At 44.5% G+C, this 18,190-nt stretch overlaps 3 protein-coding genes across 4 annotated transcripts in view; 1 reads left to right on the forward strand and 2 right to left on the reverse strand.

Moving 5' to 3' along the window:
- Nucleotides 1-1,651: 1,651 nt before the first annotated feature.
- pnkd (PNKD metallo-beta-lactamase domain containing) lies at nucleotides 1,652-11,715 on the reverse strand. The gene is made up of 9 exons (XM_086144722.1): nucleotides 11,526-11,715; nucleotides 10,564-10,679; nucleotides 10,128-10,240; nucleotides 8,901-8,959; nucleotides 8,567-8,659; nucleotides 7,696-7,859; nucleotides 6,594-6,680; nucleotides 6,386-6,501; nucleotides 1,652-3,566 (listed from the first exon to the last, which is right to left on the reverse strand). The coding sequence occupies exons 1-9, from the start codon at nucleotides 11,678-11,680 to the stop codon at nucleotides 3,393-3,395; spliced, it is 1,077 nt and encodes a 358-aa protein (XP_086000848.1). The 5' UTR covers nucleotides 11,681-11,715; the 3' UTR covers nucleotides 1,652-3,392.
- A 446-nt stretch (nucleotides 11,716-12,161) lies between these two features.
- LOC147234405 (protein lifeguard 3-like) lies at nucleotides 12,162-17,614 on the forward strand. Of its 2 annotated transcripts, none has more exons than XM_086144718.1 (13): nucleotides 12,162-12,294; nucleotides 13,087-13,227; nucleotides 13,826-14,087; nucleotides 14,155-14,222; nucleotides 14,315-14,379; nucleotides 14,460-14,513; nucleotides 14,618-14,668; nucleotides 14,767-14,806; nucleotides 15,002-15,039; nucleotides 15,765-15,864; nucleotides 16,192-16,287; nucleotides 16,373-16,426; nucleotides 16,738-17,614. In XM_086144718.1, the coding sequence occupies exons 3-13, from the start codon at nucleotides 13,841-13,843 to the stop codon at nucleotides 16,885-16,887; spliced, it is 963 nt and encodes a 320-aa protein (XP_086000844.1). In that variant the 5' UTR covers nucleotides 12,162-12,294; nucleotides 13,087-13,227; nucleotides 13,826-13,840; the 3' UTR covers nucleotides 16,888-17,614. The 2 variants fall into 2 exon arrangements, with proteins under 2 accessions (XP_086000844.1, XP_086000845.1); XM_086144719.1 differs by having other exon boundaries at nucleotides 15,765-15,852.
- dars1 (aspartyl-tRNA synthetase 1) overlaps nucleotides 17,102-18,190 on the reverse strand; it is a 31,236-nt gene continuing 30,147 nt past the window's right edge. Inside the window, exon 18 of the mRNA XM_086144716.1 lies at nucleotides 17,102-18,155. Within this exon, the coding sequence (XP_086000842.1) occupies nucleotides 18,064-18,155 (92 nt within the window). The 3' untranslated portion in view covers nucleotides 17,102-18,063. The remainder of the gene's footprint in view (nucleotides 18,156-18,190) is intronic.

Raw genomic sequence — 18,190 nt, forward strand, 5'->3', positions numbered from 1 at the left:
ATGGTTGGGTCATGGACAGAGGAGGGATAGAGAATATATTGGTAGACGGATGCTGGAATTGGAGCTGCCAGGCAAGAGGTCTGGAGGAAGACCAAAGAGAGGGTTTATGGACGTCGTGAGAGAAGATATGAAGGTAGTTGATGTGAGAGAGGACGATCCAGAGAATAGGGTTAGATGGAGAAGGTTGATTCGCTGTGGTGACACCTGAAGGGAAAAGACGAAAGAAGAAGAAGAAGAAGCCTCAACAATAACAAAGGCTTAAATTAACGCTCTTTTCTTATAGCATCTTCCGCTGCCTTTTGGGCCCTGCAAGGTGCTTTTGTCGCTCCAGAGCGTTTTGTCAACATTATGGGTTTTAGAGAAACTCCAAATTGCAATTTGCAGGTACGTCATGTAAATTTGTCAAGCTGTTTTACGTACGTGTACATATTAAACTGCAACGTTATCAACGCACAGGTAGAGAAGAAGCGGAGTGACTTTTTAGCCAATCAGAATGCAGAACACAATGCACCATGCAAATCCGTGAAGTAGCGAAACCGTGGAAAGTGAACCGCGTTATAGCGAGGGATCACTGTACCCCAAAAATCAAGGGAAATGGCTTCCAACTCACAAAAATTTCATGTCTAGTACAGAAAACCAAGAGGTCAGGAGTATCAAATCAAGACAAGGTGGACTGACATTGCTGGCGGGATTTGAATCTACGCAGGGAGAACCCGAATGATTTCTAGTCAACTCAACCACAACAACCCCAAACATAGCTGATAAAAGTAACCCCAAAAATCGAGACAAATTACTTCCAACTCATAAGAATCAGATGGCTAGTCAAGGGTTGGCGTATAAAAATCATCACGTTTTCGACAGGATTTGAGACGCCAAAGGATTTCTCGTCCCTCGCTTTAACCACTTGGCCACAAAACAGGCTTATCGGGAAAACGTAGTCCGATTTTGTAACCGTTCTGGGCAATATTACACATCACTCGGCTACAACTTAAAATAAGCAGCCTTTTTCCGCGACGTGACGAGGAGCATATCTTGTATTCATGGGGTCAAGAGGATCTCCGCCACAGGTCTCCTTCGGTTCCGCTCGTTCTTTTCAAACGAGTCACAAATCGACATATTTAAAAAGTCAAACACGTAAGGAATAAAAACGTGTTATTTACATGCAGGAAAGATGGTCTGGATGTTGTATTTTTTAAACTACAGGTTTGGGATTGTGCTGCAGAGCTCAATGAAGAAATCGCCGGTTCGTTCACGACGTTTGTTGCTCTGATGCTTTTATGAAAGTTTGGTTTTCCTTTTTTCTGAATACCGTTTGCCTGCGCATTAAGCAGGCTATGTTCTGCTCTTATTCGAGCTCAGGAAAGTCGAAGTGGCAGGAAAATAAGTCAGCTGTCACTTGTGAACATCGGCGTCTACGACAAATAATCTGTACTCAGATCTAATGGGGTAGTTTACTTTTAGATTTCCTCATTAAAACGTAACCTGAAGTCAAACCGTCTCCCATGTGGTGAAATACGGAACTCAAACAAATGCAAATAAGCTGCGAGTCTCCATTAGACGAACGCAATCGCATTTTAGTCGGCAGCCACCAGGGAAACGGGGCCGCGTCACGTTGTCGTGCAGGAAGAACTGAAGAACCTGGAGAGCTTCCTTATCGGAAGAGTTTAAAGGTTTATTTGTTCATATTCTGGATCCCCAATACATCATACACGTGATTTTTAAACCAGAAAACATTGACAAACGTGTTTAAATCAGCGGGATCATGTGATTACGGTGAAGTTTGTGTGAGAACTTGTGTCACAGTTTGAGAAAATCTGTTAGAAAAATGGTTTCCACATTTTTCAAGAGAAAAATTACCAGTACCTAAACAATTCAAGCATCTCTAGATTTCTGAAAACGTATCAACCTCTTTGCTATTCAAGCGTGTAAAAATCCAAACAAATCAAAATAAATCATCACTTGAGCAGCAACTTTGTTCAAAACCCGCACTTCACCACTCGCATTGCTCAGTTCGCGAAACTCTATATACGTTTCTTTATTATGAAACAATTACTTCAGCAGTAAAAGTCTTTCCGGAGACCGTTTCCTCCCCGAGGGACATCATTGAGATCATTAGTGATTTTTAGAGGAAGTGAATGAAATAGTCTCGGCTGAACGGCAGAATTTATTTTTTTTTTTGCTAGTATCCCGATTTCAAGTACCTGCCGCCGGGTGTACGAACGGTTATAAATCAAATCTAATATGTGACTTCTGACAGCTGTTTTATCCCGTATCGAAAATACAGCAGCGACCACTAGACGTGGTTTTAAAACCAGGGAGAAAAAAGCTCTGGAAAGGGAACCAAACATTTCACATTTTAAAAATGATTAAAATTACATTTCAAGGTGGAATCGGAAACATAGATTTCATCTATTTTCATTTCTTCTGTGACGGCGTTCGGACTTGTCTCAATGGTTTTGTCTGTATCAACACACAGGTCACATTGGGGTTAAAAAAAAAAAACACCAAAGTGAAAGATTTAGCGTGCAGATTTTTCCCGGTAACAAAACGCATTCGCTGATCGTCGGCGTGAGAACGTTTCACACGATCAAATCCTAAAATCCACAATCCCACAGATTCTCCTCCACCTTCAGGCAGAACTTCAGCCATAATATCCAGCAATCCAAAGGCAGAAACCACCCGATTTCCTTCCAGCTAAAAAGTTATTAATAATCTTATCAATGATCTGTTTCTCCTCATGGTGAGCAGAACCACCCTGTCCACAAATGCGGTCGTACCTTCTCGTAACACCGAAGGAAAATCGACTAAAACAGTAACGCCGAAGTTCTTCCCGAAGGACCTTCTCGAAAAGCTACGTGGTTGAAAGGGCTTGAGGTGGAACCCCGTCAAAAATTTCGCAGTTGAGTCCGGAGCGACGCGCCGAATCAGTTGTCGTTCCCGTATGCAGATGAGCTCATTAAAATCACACCGGGAAAAAACGTGCCCGCTCAGCGGCGCCGCTACGCCCACTGGATTCCTTCGACAACGCACTTTATTTGCCGGTAGTCATCAAACACTCCGTCTGGCGGCGTTCACATCTTCAGAGAGGTGGTCTTCCTTGTGTCGCCACCACCTGCGCTTCAAAAGTCTGTACAGCAGCCTTTTTTTTTTTTAATTTAAAAAGTTAGCAATCTTTGTAGTTCTGCTCGCGTGAGTAAAAAAAAAAAAGATGATTCTGTGCGTTCTCGTAGAAAAATACTCCGGAAAGTCTCCAAAGTTCTGGTCTCCACCGTGGTGACTTGGGGGTGTGTGATGCACACATGGTACCTCAGAGCTCAGTGCATCAGTACTATCAGTACTGCATCTCCATGGATACAGTCCTCTCTGCTAGCAAGCTAGCTAGCTCGTCGCTACTATCTCCTGTTGTACAAATCCTTGCGTTTGCGCAGCTCCTCCAGGACTCGAGCTCTGAACTGAGTCCAGTCCTCATCCTGGAACTGCTGGACGCCCAGGACCACGTGGAGCTCCGGGGAGTGGCTGCGCAGGAAAGGATTGTACGCCTTCTCGTCTCCGATGGTGGAGGGGCTCTGGAAGGGAGGATTTGCACGTCAGACGAGGGAAAATCTCGCGTGGAGCTCACCCGCAACTAAAAGACCTCATTAGAAAGAACAGGAATATTTACACAAGCTACATATTTACAGGAAGACAAAATATTCTACAATTCCAAAAGTGGGAAGGGGAATTGCAACACATGCAAACATGTGTGCAAACATGCTATAAGACCTTATGTTCCCGGCAGAGAGCTGCGTTCCTCTAATACAAACCTACTAGCAGTACCTTCTGCTCGCTCTAAGCGATCTCAGGCAAAACTGTCCTCAGTTCTACTACCTCAGTGGTGGAACAAACTTCCGGAAGCAACAAGACCAGCATCATCTCTCTCAACCTTCAAGAAACAGGTCAAAACTGTTTTCTTTCAGGACTTTTTACTGCGCTGATGCCCCAGATCAGGTTAGGCACCAAGTTAGGCTATGCAGTGTGTGTGTGTGTGTACGTTTGTGTATGTCTTTGTCAATAAAAAAAAAAAAAAAAACAGCTTACTGTTCTGTATATTTCCTGTGCATCTTGTATTTGCAAGTGTTATTTGCAGTCCTTATGTCCTCTATTGTAAGTCGCTTTGGATAAAAGCCTCTGCCAAATGTAATGTAATGTAATGTAATGTAATGTAATGTAATGTAATGTGTGCACCCCGGGGGCACAAAACACTGCTCGACAATTATAACGCAATTAAAAGCAACATCAACGGCACATAGAAAGGAGTTTGTCATTTTTAAAGTTTATCAAAGCACCTGTTAAACCTGAGGATAGGAACGGTGGAAATCTGCTTACCATCTACTGCTCGGCCTTTGTTTTTGGACTGAATTACTTCCATGCCTTTCAGTGGTTTTTAAGAACCTCCAGCCCTGTGTCGGCCAAATAAAGACAGGAAGTGGATTGCGTGCTTTCCGAGACACCTGCCGTCGAGGGAACGCCCGCCGGGCTGCAGAGGCGGCGTTCCGTCCACCAATTACAAGTCTGATCGATTTATAAATGCGCTTCCGATCGCCACCAGGCCTTTATCGAGCAGCGCCGCTTATGAATGTCTTTATCTCCTTCCCACTGGCGCCTGATACGGATCCGTCCGGTGATTTTCTCAGCCGAGGAAAAGGAGCATCTGAAGCTTCTGCTTTCATGCATCATCTGTTTCTCAAACACGCCGCTTGTTGTTCCGTTTACTTTCCTCTGGGTGGAAGCAGAGGAGCGGTTTTGGTCCTCTGTTTTTTAAATAAACACTTCAACTCAAACATTTTTAAATCATCAGTGAATTTGGATTACGGCGGACCCTCACTTATGTTTCAAGAGTTATGTTCTTCCCTCAGCCGCAGGGAATCTTCAATCTTTGTAGTTACTGCTAACAGTTAAGACAATTTATATTTCATTATATTTCTTATTCTTCCTCCTTTCCACTATTATCTATTACTGTTATGTTTTTACTTGAAACTCTGGCACAACAATTTCCTTCGGGATTAATAAAGTTGTTCTCATCTCATCTCAAGACCGAGTAAATTTCAGCTAAGTAGAGACTTGATCATCTTGATGGTATTTTGCTTAAACCCTTCCGAACCTCCCCGCACACACACGCGCACACACACACACACACACACACACACACACACACACACACACACACACACACACACACACACACACACACACACACACACACACACACACACACACACACACGAGCTTTCTGCTTCACTGTTTATTTCTTCAGAAACATCATTATAGGCAGAGACCGCCTCAGCTTCTTTTTCTGGTTGAAAATGTTTATGTTATTTATTTTATGAAGTGAATTTTAGTTAAATTGTACTTCATTTTTGACTGTTTTTTTTTTTTTCTTTGGCTAGAATATCATTTTTGAAACATTGCAAATAAACGCTAAAAAAATGATAAATCGCAAGAAGCGAATTCTAAAAAATATCTAATTAATTTAATTACCAAATCATCACATTTTAAACTCCTAATAAACACAGCCGTATCTGACACTAAAAGATAAGAACAATTTTATTTATCCCGAAGGAAATTGCTGTGCCAGAGTTTCAAGCAAAAACATAACAATAATAGATAATAGTAGGAAGGAGGGAGAATAAGAAATACAATAAAATATAAATTCTCAAGGTTAAGGCTATCAAGTGTTTTAAAGTCTTAAGTGCAAAGATTTGAAAGGCAGGAAGTCCGACCAGGTTTGCATCCCAGTGATGTTCAAACAAATGTCCTTTATCTGATGACATTTCAAACTAGGCTTTTGTTTTCCTTTTGTTTAGAATCCACATTTGGAAACTCAGAACGCTCTGAGATGGATAACATACGAGCAGAACGGGGACGTTCTCGCCTCTCCTGAGAACGAGAAGGTGGATCTCGGTTCCGACCACACGGAGGCAGGAGGACGGAGAACATCGGTCTGCTGAGACAAGGCTTTCCAGGGAAAGGGAAATAATGTGTTTGTGTGGCGGTGAAGGGCGCGGGGGCCGCGAGAGGGAGAAATGATGACAATGTCGCGCTTTCTGAATTATTAACGCGTATATTAATGCTGATTTTTGACATTTTTTGACAAATAAAGCCGACCCTTTCGGGCCTCGGGGTCGTCGCTGAACGGAGAAGGAGCCATTTCGGGATATACGAATGTAACCCGTCTCTGCGAGAAAGATAAAACCCACATCCAGGAATCCGGAGGGGCTTTTGACTTTGCTTCAGGGCTGAGAAGCGAAGCAACGCCAACTCTCCGCAGGTGATAAGCCCTTCTCCCCGGCCCCGGAGTGCACGAGCGCTTTCCTGCATAGCGAGAAATGTAACGCATCACTCTCACCGTGCACAGCTTCTTGCCGCGCTGCTGCAGCACCCAGTGATATTTGCTCTCCCTGGCGGCGTTTTGCGGCTCGACCTCAGCGGCGAAGAGCAGGTTGTCCTCGGCGTACTCGTGACCTGGGGGCGGCCGGCGGACACAAAAACGCCCCGGTGAGATTTAAATATTAAAACAGACTGAATTCCTATCGGCTCCGTCACGGTTTTCGTACCGGGCCACAGCAGGGTTTCGTCACTCAAGGATCCGACCATGTCCAGGGACGACAGCATGGTCCTGGCGCTGCCCTCAAACATCCTCCCTGGAACACCGGCCACAGATTTTCATGTACAGGTGCCACATTTAAATTCGCATTATCTGGATATTTCAAAGCAATCTTTCAATCTGGATTCACCTGGATGTAGGAGACATTTAAAACGACGATATTTCCCTCGGCTCACAAGATTCTGTCACAAATCTACACTGCCTTTTCTTTCTGCTTGTTTGGGCTCATGTTTGAATAGAAAGCGAAATAATGAAAAACAGCTAAAGTGGTCATATTTGTTTACGCCCTTCTTTTAACATCCTTCTTCTCACACTACTTTTGACACCCTGAATTTGATGAGGCAGTGAAAAGCTCAGCCTGCGGTCTCTGGTGGAGGGGTCAGTGGTGTGTGTGTGTGTGTGTGTGCGTGCTCCCTGTCAGCTGCTGTGTGTGAACCGCACGGCTGAGAATCCAGCAAGCAGTCAGCTGTGTGTGTCTAAGTGTGAGTGTGTGTGGGCGGGAAGGGCGAACGCATAATTCCGCTCCGGTCACGGACGGGGTTGCGGCGGATGCGAGGTAAAGATCACACCGCGGAGGAGAGGAGGCCTTCCACAGAAGTGTGAATTCAAATATGAAAGGCCGGAGGAGTTGAGGGACCAGGAGAGACTTTGGGATGGAAGGAAAAATCAAACCAACATTCAGCAGCTGTGAAACCAAGCAGCAGAGGACAGTGACGTCCAAAAGTGTATCGCGTCATCACCAACAGGCCACTTCCTGGACAGCCGGTGTCAAATATTATAAGGTCCCGCTATCGGTTTCACCGCTGACGCCGCCCCTCCCCGTGAACCGGACGCATGTGAAACTTGGAAATGTGAAATTTGGGGATGGTTGAAACAACCAGAGAACATTTTCACAGCGCAAATGTGCAGCGAAGTCAAGAGGTGGCCTGATCAGGCCAGCGCATTTCTTCGCGCCGGAGATGTTTTCGACCTTCGCGGCGGTGAACAACTCCGGATTCATGTCTGAAACCTTCGTGTTTTCCGAGTTCGCTCCGGTGCTGAGAGAAATGTACCGCAGCCAGACAGGAACACCAGGTCCCCCGAGAAGAGGCTGGAGGGGGCGCCGAGGGGCCGGCCGTCCAGGAGGTAGATCATGTGGCCCACGGTGTGTCCCGGCGTGAAGAGGGCCTTAAAGTGCATGCAGCCCACTGTGACCGTGTCCTTGTGTGAGAGAGGGCTGGTGACACACACACACACACACACACACACACACACACACACACACACACACACACTGGGTCATCTGGAAGAAAACGCTTTATATCACAAGTAAACTTGAAAGATTATGTTTTTTTGCAACTCTGATGGAGGCCTTGAACAGGAAGTGGAAATAGTTTGCATGCTAACTTGTCCAGGCATATAATTTGGCTAATTTGGGGCCGATGGAGATGCAGGTTCGACAAAGACTTTGGAACGTAGCTTGTACTAATGAATCTGCTAGAGCTCCAGCGAAAAAGATGACTGTGAATTTTAAAACATTCGCTTCCTATAAGAGCTGACGCAAAGAGCAACCTGGTTTTTCTGCTGTGGAAGCGTGTTGAGCGATAATTCAAAGAGTGAGCGCCGATGCCGCCGGGGCGTTGGGTTTGGCTGCACTCTTGTGGCCAAATGGAGAATTACAACACCTACAAGATCCAAATCAACCTGAAAAAAAAAAACAAAAACTCAGGGATGAGGTTATATTTACACATAAATCGAGGGGGAAAAAAAAAAGAGCCCTGAAAACAAAACACGACCCTTGACCTCTTCTATGAAAACATAAGAAGTTACTTCACACGGTTCATGTTCACAAGTCAGTCGCAATTATTTTGGAAAATCCTTGAGCGGCCCCAGCTGATGGAGCGCTGACGGACGTGGCGGCCGAGCGAGCGGGCTAAGACTTACTGCGTGAGGCCGGGAATGTGATCGGCTGCATTTCCGTACACCCTGCATGAGCTGTGGAGCCTTTTCAGCTCTTTGTTGCCCCCACTGTGGTCCCTGTGGATGGAAAGGTTATTCAATCACTGCAAACCGCACAGCGCGGCACAAAAACACACACATTAACAAATGCTAGAGTCGTGTTGGCAGTAGATTTGGACCAACCATTCTTTCATCAGCGTGGCTGTTCTTCTTGGGCATTACATAAATGACGTCGCATGCAATCACTTTCTCAAATGAATTTGCACGAATCTGCCCGCCATTGAATTCGGAGGAAACAGTCTGCCGCTGTAAAACTCACCAGTGCTTATGTGTGCAGAGAATAGCCTCCAACATCACACCCTCCTCCTCCAGCACGGTCTGGGAAAGTCACAAATGATGTTACAATGTTGACTCGATGTGCTAATGTTTACTCTTTTAATCAGGAAAACCCACTGAGCTGCGAAACGCTGCGAACTGCTGACACACTGCAGCAGCGGCCGTTTCAGTCATGTTTGATCCAAACACAACACGCTCCCATTACAAGAGCGCATTGTGCAGGCTTCAAATTACCAACCCGCTATGGCAAATACGCCAAGATTACAGGGGGGGGAATTGAATTGAACAATCCTGAAAGCAATCATTAAAGAAAACAGAAATTACACAGGATTTGGGTTTTCAAAGTCATCAACAATTACACCGCTGATATTGTAACTGCATGGTTGCAGAGCTAATTCTTTGTCACTGCGTTTGCCCTCATGCAGCTTTTCTAGTGTTTAATTCTGCTACTCTGCTATACATGCATTGAATGTGGAGTTTGTCCATCTGTGCGCAAAACGCGGCTTCTATCGGGCCCTTTTTTCCAAAGCTGGATTTCGCAGGCGGTGTGGGAGGAATGGATTAAATTTAGAGGGGAGATGTCTTAAATATAGAAAAAAAAATTTTTTTACATGGACGATGGTGGAAGGCTGTGGCTTGTAAATGTACTTTGGCTATTGTGTGCTATTTATAGAATGTTCCCGCTGGTTTATATTTATGCATTTCTGGTGAGCTGGCGGTGCCGGGGTGGTCTGATACCAGAAACTCCAGAGAGAGAAAACACAACAACAACACCGCTTCACACTGTTACATGCAGACAACATAGATTCTATGGAACTCTACAATGAGACTTAGCTCATCCAAGCTGGTTCCTGCTGCACGCGTTGCGCCACACCGGTGTTTGCCAAACCAGCTTCGCTTTCAACATTACACTCCTATGACACAAGTACTTGCTTGCCTTTTATTGTTTGGCAAGGATTAAACACGGCCAGGATGGAGGGCGAATGTTGGAAAGAATCTCATTGCAATTATTTTGACTTATCTCAACCTATGACCAGAAGGACAGGCGTCACTTTTTTAAGGATCCGCTCGGCACGTTACTTAGAAAAATCTGCGGAATACAACGTAATGATAGCTCTCACAGCAATCAGATCATTTTAGATTGAATTCCAATAAACTGTGCAGCTCCACCCAACCAAAGTCGCTGTAATTTACTTAAAGGGGGACTCACCTGAACCGTTTGAGGGTCTGCCGGGTCGACCACCGCTGCAACGCCGGCGGAGGTATCAATGATAAGGTAGCTGTAGTTGTCGGATAGTACAGAGATGGGAATGATCTTCATACCTGGGAGAGGAAAACAATCAGCAGAGACATTATCATATAGAACCATAATGTCTAGAAAGTGCAAAAGTCTTAATTGTTTATTACAATTTCAGATATTTATTGTTGCACACTTGATTTTTATGGATTGAAATGATCCATGCACTGAATATTGTCTGCAGAGCAGATTATTGTACTTTAAGGAGAGTGGTTTATCATTGTCTGGTGACACAATCGTGTATATATACGTTGTGTTCGGGACACAGGCAACCTGCTTGCATCCTACGCAACGAACGACTTTATGCACCATGTTTAAAAATCAACAAAATGCTCTCTGCGTGTAATACCGTTGAATTCCATGGGTAAGGCTGCCGAATGTCCGGCTGGATAGTGCTCCCGGGCTTTCCTCATTTGCCTCTTGTAGTACATGTAGCCAAGCTTTGTCCTGGTGTACAGCGTGTATCTGAGACACAATAAAAAAAAAAAAAAAAATTTTTAGTTGTGTATATCGCTCATTAGAACTGAAGAAGCCGCTCAGATGAGGGGTGAAACGTCTCCAAGTGAAGAAATTCAAGTCCAGTTGCCACGACAAGAATTCACCGAGACCTGGACGACTGGGAACCTCTGCAGATATTCTGCAAAGAAAAGTCACATTGAGATGATTTGGACCTGGACAGAAGAGTAGGTAGGAGGATGCTGAGGCTGAAAGATCTAGAGGAAGACCAGAGGGGAAGTTTATGGATGGAAAGAAAGAGGAAAGGAAATAAGTCGGTGTGAGAGGAGGAAAAACAAGAGGATGGAGAGGATGATTGTCTGTGGAGACCCCTGAAGACAACTGCACAAGCACCGTTTATCGACTAAAATACCTGTTGTGACCATGATCTCTTCTTCATAAAACCCCTTAAAATACAATAATGACATTTGGGAAAGCCTTACACAAAGAAGGTCTTTGGCGGTGACGATAATACTGATAGATGATTCTCGAACAATTAGCGATGCTTGCTGGTCAGATTAGCATGTCGTGATTTCTACGCCTGGGCACAAAAAGGATGCTGTTAACTTGTCGAGCCTCGGTGATATAAAACACCTCCCGGCTCAAATGCGAATTAACCCTCTATACATATGATAAAGACGTGTTTTCTCCCTAAAACCCCGTTGAACCCACGAATCAGAGAAGAAGCGGCAGTGATTTTACAAAACACGACACCTGAACGCAGCCCGGCGGCGGCGGGCCTAGCTAACGCGACATGTCGGTCCACGGTGGAAACAGCCTTTTTGAATAAAAAACAGCGGCCGGTTGAGAACCTACGCGATTCTGAACAGCGGCTTCTCCGTCCGGGCCATGATCGCACCGAGCGCTGTCCTCCCGAGGACCTTCCCGGAGCGCCTGAAGCGGACGCATAGACACAGACACAAGAAGGATGCGGTGGCGGCGACCGTCACCTTCCAGTCCGGAAGCGCCATCTCCCCTGGAGTACGTGATGACGTAGGCGGTGACGTATCACAACCCGGAAGTAAGACGACAACTCTGGGTTTGTTTGTTTGTTTGTTTGTTTGTTTGTTTGTTTGTTTGTTTGTTTGTTTGTTTGTTTGTTCGATATTTTCTTTGATATTTTTGAAAGAAAAATGTTGCTTTTCTAACAGAAATGCACTCAATTTCCCTCCTTTGACATTACCTGGCTTAGAGATGATATAAGAATAAGAATAAGAATAAGAATAAGAATAAGAATAAGAATAAGAATAAGAATAAGAATAAGAATAAGAATAAGAATAAGAATAAGAATAAGAATAAGAATAAAGATAAGAATAAGAATAAGAATAAGAACAACTTTATTTATTCCGAAGGAAATTGTTGTGCCAGAGTTTCAAGTGAAACATAACAATAATAAATAATAGTAGGAAATTGTATAAACAGTAAAAAAAAAAAGGGGGGGGGGGGGGATAAGAGAATAAGAAATACAAATAAAACTATAAAGTGTCAAAGTCACGGCTATAAAGTGTTTTAAGGTCTTCAATGCAAAGATTTGAAGATTCCCTGCAGCTGAAGGAAGAGGAATTAAAAAGTCTGATAGCCTCAGGTAAGACCTCCTGTGGTATTCAGTGGAGCTCCTGGGTGGTATATATATAATTATTCATGTTATTTGATTATTGCAACGCTAATAATTATCAGTTCCTTAAGATGCTTTATTATCTTGGACACAACATAAAACAACAGTCGCAGATTGTGTCATGACATTTTTTGCTTTTGCATGCTCCCCCATGTCAAAGAAACTAAACATGTAAACAAACTTCACATCTATACACAGCATGTACAACTTAATAAAAGATTACATGAGCGAGGAAAAATAAAAGCAAGATCATAAAACAGAAAAAGATAATAAATATTTTTAAACATTCAAGGGGCATAGAATTGAGCAGCACTAAATTAGTTGTTCACGGGTGTGATGGTCTAAGGATATCAGACTGGAAATATGGAATTTAAAATGGAAAAAAAAACACAGAAGACATATTTCAGAGCATTCATATTTCTATTTTTTGAAAAAACCCTTGCGGAAATGTCCAGTTAAGTCACATTTGGGATTTATCAGCATCATCGTCGAATAGGTTTGGCCTTTGTCTAAAATGTCCTTTGGATAACAGGTCAATAAATTCCCATCAGACTCTGCTAGAGGATGTCACACATGCACATGTGCGCACACACACACACACACACACACACCCAGACACACACAATGTCAGCAAGTAAGCCCTTTTTATTGTAATTTCTTACCCGCTGTCAGGTGTAAGATATTGTCATGGTGATTTGGGCAATAAACATAAAACCGAATTTGAAATAGCGGTAGCTGTCTGTGTTATATCATTTGCAACAGGAGTCTGCAGCTTTTCGACACACACCAGAGAGTGTGAGTTTCAGTGCACGTATCCCCTTACAAGGATGACATGTTGAACGTCTCAAACATCCTGGGAGGAGGACGAGTGAAGTCACAGTGGTCCCATCTCAGGCTGAACAGGTAAAACTTGAGTTGTTTTTGTTGCTGACAGCATTCATTCTGCTTTGTTCCTTGTTTTTTGCAGGCCTCTGGTAGGGTTTGGGCTATTTCATAGGGTTTTAATGACATGGTGGACAACTTTTTAGAACAGTTGTCTTCTGTTACAAAGTGGTTTTAATCCTGTTATCGAGTCACAGAATAACCTGGAACACATATTGGCGTCTTAGCTATATTTAAATACAGGTGAACGGCAGGGCAATAGTTGGATAAATACCAAAGATTATCAAAAGGGGATAGTGAAATTGATGTTATGGCAAAACTATTGCAAAAATCGGATGTAATTTTGAAAAAACTTTTGGTTCATTTTAAGGTATTACGGGGACATAGCTAGCAGAAAAACAATGCTTGAAGATTAATGTCATTAGTAGAATTGGTCTATTTTCACTGTGGAAAACAGATCAGCTAAGCGTCCTGTCGTTGTTTTTCATATCTTCTAGAAGTCCTCATGTTTCGTGATAATGATAACAGCACAAGAAATAATGAAAGTAAAAATGAGATAAAGAAATATACACATGTATTCTGTGTCAGCAGCAGTTGATGCAGCACTTTTCTCTCTGAGGTCTTCCTGTGAACCATGACTTCCAAACAAGACAACCCGCCGTCCTATGAAGACGCCCTGCAGGACCCCAAGTATGAAGCCCCCCCTCCACAGCTGCCACACGGCCCCTTCCATCCCCCCTACGGTCCTGGACCCGGCCTTTGCCCCGGCCCACCTGGCTACTGGGGCCAGGGTGGCATGTGGGCCACCGCTGGCTTCCCTCCATCGGGTTCGCCCGCAACAATACCGACTCTGTCGGCCGGAGTGCCCGCGTCCAGCCCAGGTCGGAGGAGATGCTTTTGTAAACCAACAAGAGAGAGACATATTTAAGTCTTTTTCGGTTTGTGCAGGAGAGATGGAGGGTTTCCTGAGCGGCCAGTGGGAGAGCACCGCCGTCCGACATGCCTTCATCAGAAAGGTCAGGCATTTTCAACCCCGGGTCATATTTGTGTTTCTAAAGTCCACGTTTTCGTTTCCCCGCTTATCAAATGTCCGTTCGTGTTTGGGCAGGTTTACTTAATCCTAGCAGCACAGCTTGCCGTCACCATTTCAGTGGTAGCTGTCTTTACATTCGTGTAAGTCCGTGAGCGTACAATCGTCCGTGTGTTCCCCGCATCGGTCAGCCGCTGAGCGACGGCTCCCTGTGCTTCCACAGCGATCCGGTGAGGCTGTTTGTCATCAGATACCCCGGCATCTACTGGGCCTCTTTGTGAGTTTAAAACAAAAACTCTGCCCCTTCAGTGCCGTCGCTGAATTTCTGGGACGCGCTTCTCAAACGTGCAAATAAAAACATTCATCTTTTTTTCCCCGCAGTGTGGTTTATTTCGTGGTTTACTGCGTTCTCATCTGCTGCAAAGAGCCGAGGTAAGCAGGCCGCGAGTCGGTCCCGCTTATTCGCTCGGTTATTTGTTTTTTTTTTTTTATTCATCTTGTTTGCACGCTTTCAAACTTTTGCAAATTAGGAGGCGCTTTCCATGGAATCTGGTGCTCCTGGGAATATTTGTGAGTATCCTTTCACCTGTTATTGTTTAGTGTTCAGTGTCGTTTTACTCCTAAGTAACCGAGTAATGGAAAGTAAAAGTACTTTGCAATTGGATAGAAATATTTCTGCGCATCCTCCGAGAGGTGATTGACGACCGAGCTGAATGATACACAGCTCGGCGAGGTTAAAACCGACTTGTGTGTTTTCTCTTGCAGACCATCGCACTGTCTTACATGTCCGGAACAATCGCAAGGTTTGTCCTCGGCGACGAGCGCGTGTTGAGCCGCATTTTGTAATAACGGTGCATTTTGTAATAAACGTACAAAATGTAATAACTTTTTCATTTCATTTTGTAATAAAGCTGCATTTTGTAATAAACTGCCACATTTTGTAATAAACTGCCCCAACGCATTTTGTAATAAATTTTGCCGCATTATGTAACAAGTTATTACATATTGAGAAGATTATTACAAAATGCACTTGCAACTTTTTTATTTTCTAGGAAATGTAATAACATGGTGCATTATGTAATAACAATTCTAAAGCATAAGTTTGTTAGCTGTATTTTATTTTACTTTAAAGTATTTGTAAAAGCTAGGCCTATTATTAGCATCACTGTATTCGCCTAGTAGCAGTACTTAGCAATTACTATCAGTACACTATTCAAAGGTTGCATTAACTAAGAATATTCTATAAATTCCATGTTATTACATTTCCTAGAGAATAAAAAAGTTGCAAGTGCATTTTGTAATAATCTTCTCAAAATGTAACAACTTATTACATAATGCGCCAAAACTCATTACAAAATGCGGCGGTTTATGACAAAATGAAATGAAAAAGTTATTACATTTTGGACGTTTATTACAAAATGCACCGTTATTTCAAAATGCGGCTCAAACAGCACGTCCCAAATTACAGCCCGGCTCTAATAACCTTGCAGCCAATGTTGTGATGATTTCGCTCTGTTTTCTCTCACAGCTACTATGAAACAAAAGCGGTCTTCCTCGCCATGGGGATAACGGCATTAGTTTGCGTTACTGTCACAGTCTTCTGCTTTCAGACCAAGGTAGATGCAGATGTAAGTCGTGTCTCGGTAGCTCTGCGGCTTGTCAGAGGATGTCTCTGTTGTCGGGGGTGAAAGAACGCCTTTGTCTCGCGTTACAATAGCAAACTCAGTCTCTTTAAATATTCATAGGATTTTCGGGGGGGGATGTGAATCCACTCTGATGCAACCGGAGATGAAAAGTTACTTTCTTCTCGCCCGTAAATGTCACTTCATACATTTATCACTTTAATCCATGACTCAGATAGTTTATCTCTGCCGCTTTCATGTGGCTTCAACCCGCCGACCGGACTTTCATCTGGCTAATCACTTTTTTTTTTTTCCCACCGTTTTCCATCCCAGGTTGACTTCACCTCCTGCGGCGGCTTTCTTAGCATCGCCGCCATCTTGCTTATGATCATAGGGATCGTCACGGCCATCGTTCTCTCCTTCCAATACGTGAGGCGGCTTTCTTTTCACGCTTTCCGGCGGCTCTGTGGGTTTATATCCGCGTGACCCCGGCCTTTCTTGTGTCACCCCGCAGATCCCCTGGCTTCACATGGTCTACGCCGCCATCGGGGCAGTCGTCTACACCCTGGTGGGTTGAGACAAGAATCGAGCGCGACCGCTCGCCGAAAAGATCGCAGATGAGCGCGATCCGTCAAACTTGCCAAAATCAAAAGTTGCGCAAAAAGGCCAGTCGAAACACGACCTCTTCCCCGCCCCTCGGCTCGCTTATTTCCCCCAGCGAGGCCGTTTGGCTGTCAATTCATGAAGTGACGAGAAAAATTGTCAAGTTATTTCCAAAACGTGATAAAAATTTTGTCGTTCGGTTCGAAATTGGCAGCCCCGTTTTATTTGCTCTCCAGATTCGTGTACGTAAACACAGCTCCTCTCTCTCCGTCCCAGTTTCTTATTTACAACACGCAGCTCCTCATCGGGAACCGTGAGCTGGCCGTCAGCCCGGAGGAGTACGTCTACGGCGCCCTTTCCCTCTACATCGACATCGTCCACATCTTCCTCTTCATCCTCCAGATCAGCGGAGCGGCTACCGATTGAATCCGGGGGTGAAGCTTGGACTCGTCCACAGGTTTGCGAACGCAAGATCTGCACTTTTTCATTGGACTTAACGCTATTCGCGACCTTCCGTTGCCATCGAAGCTATCGTTGGAAACTAATATTTTTGAGCACTATTTACACATATAGAGCAAACACGGTGTGGAGTTGCAACCAATGGAGAAGCTAAATACAGGAAAAAGGACGAAACCAAAAATCTCGGTGGATTGAGACATTTTTAATGATTGTTTTTTTTCCCTGTCATTAGATAGAAAATGTGGTTGCAGGCTCCCCGCGGGAGACAATGGCCGTCGCTGGTCATCTGCTAGCTGGTACTTTATGTTTATTTAAAACACAACCATAGAAAAGAGACCGACTGACACAAAGATCTGCCGTGTGAGGCGTCGCTGTCGTACCTAACAAGGCAGGTCTACGCCGTTGAAGTTTAGTGTATCAGTAATCTGTTGTTGCACAACAACCAATAAATTTCACCCTACAGTTACAATTACTTGCTCCTCTTATGTTAATGTTACAGATATGTGGAGGGTCTGGGATGGGGGGGTCACTTCTCTCGCCTCCCCCCTTTTCTGGGGCCTCATGTATAAAAACACTGCACAGGATTTATATTCGGCATACAAAGCCATGCGTGGGGAAGAAGAGGAAAAATCAGATCATCAGTTTACTTTCCCTTCGTAAGTCACAGTCCGGATGTCACACACACACACACACACACACACACATTCCTCCACGGGTGGTCGAAGCACTCGAAAAGTTAACGCGGAGCAGCTGATGGACGACTGACATTTAACCCTGAGGTTGACTGATGACAACCAGGCTGTTTCAGTCCTGTGTCTCCACATGATCCTGACAATGAGGTTCTTCTCAATCTTGGGAGTCTGGAAGGCCACAGGAAGCTTCAGGGAGTGTGTGTGTGTGTGTGTGTGTGTCATACTCTAAAACCAAAAACAGGTGGTTTCTTAGATTGGAGGGCATGATATTTAAAGGCTAAATTAAAACCACATGTGCATTGCTTATGGATGAAGAAATCATGATAGTCCACAAATCCGTCCTCTGGGCTTTGGAGGAGACGAGCTTCAGAAAGGAATCCCCCGGGCTGTGGGTTGAGCGGGTTCCCGTCACCAGTGGCATCCGTGTCGGCGTGTCCACGCGGCGGGAGCTCTACGGCGTGAGGCGCTTGGGGTCGCGTGGGAACATGGAGGTCTGGCGCACGTTGTGGAGGCCCAGGTACAGCATGCAGACTCTCTCCAGGCCTGGCGGAGACAATAAACGCTTAGCGGCTTAGCCG

The sequence above is a fragment of the Fistularia commersonii genome, chromosome 4 (assembly GCF_037954325.1).
Source record: "Fistularia commersonii isolate RoL2024-O1a breed Wild chromosome 4, RoL_Fcom_v1.0, whole genome shotgun sequence".
NCBI classification, from domain to species: Eukaryota; Metazoa; Chordata; class Actinopteri; order Syngnathiformes; family Fistulariidae; genus Fistularia; species Fistularia commersonii.

Bases quoted from the DNA above. Each gene is read 5' to 3' on its own strand.
- pnkd (XM_086144722.1), bottom strand. From the start codon at position 11,680: ATGGCGCTTCCGGACTGGAAGGTGACGGTCGCCGCCACCGCATCCTTC. The intron at 8,960-10,127 runs GTGAGTCCCCCT...TGACTTTCCCAG, and splicing joins CAGACCCTCAAACGGTTCAG to ACCGTGCTGGAGGAGGAGGG. The intron at 6,502-6,593 runs GTACGAAAACCG...GGCCGCCCCCAG, and splicing joins CGAAACCCTGCTGTGGCCCG to GTCACGAGTACGCCGAGGAC.
- LOC147234405 (XM_086144718.1), top strand. From the start codon at position 13,841: ATGACTTCCAAACAAGACAACCCGCCGTCCTATGAAGACGCCCTGCAG. The intron at 14,380-14,459 runs GTAAGTCCGTGA...GTGCTTCCACAG, and splicing joins GTAGCTGTCTTTACATTCGT to CGATCCGGTGAGGCTGTTTG. The intron at 15,040-15,764 runs GTTTGTCCTCGG...TTTCTCTCACAG, and splicing joins ATGTCCGGAACAATCGCAAG to CTACTATGAAACAAAAGCGG.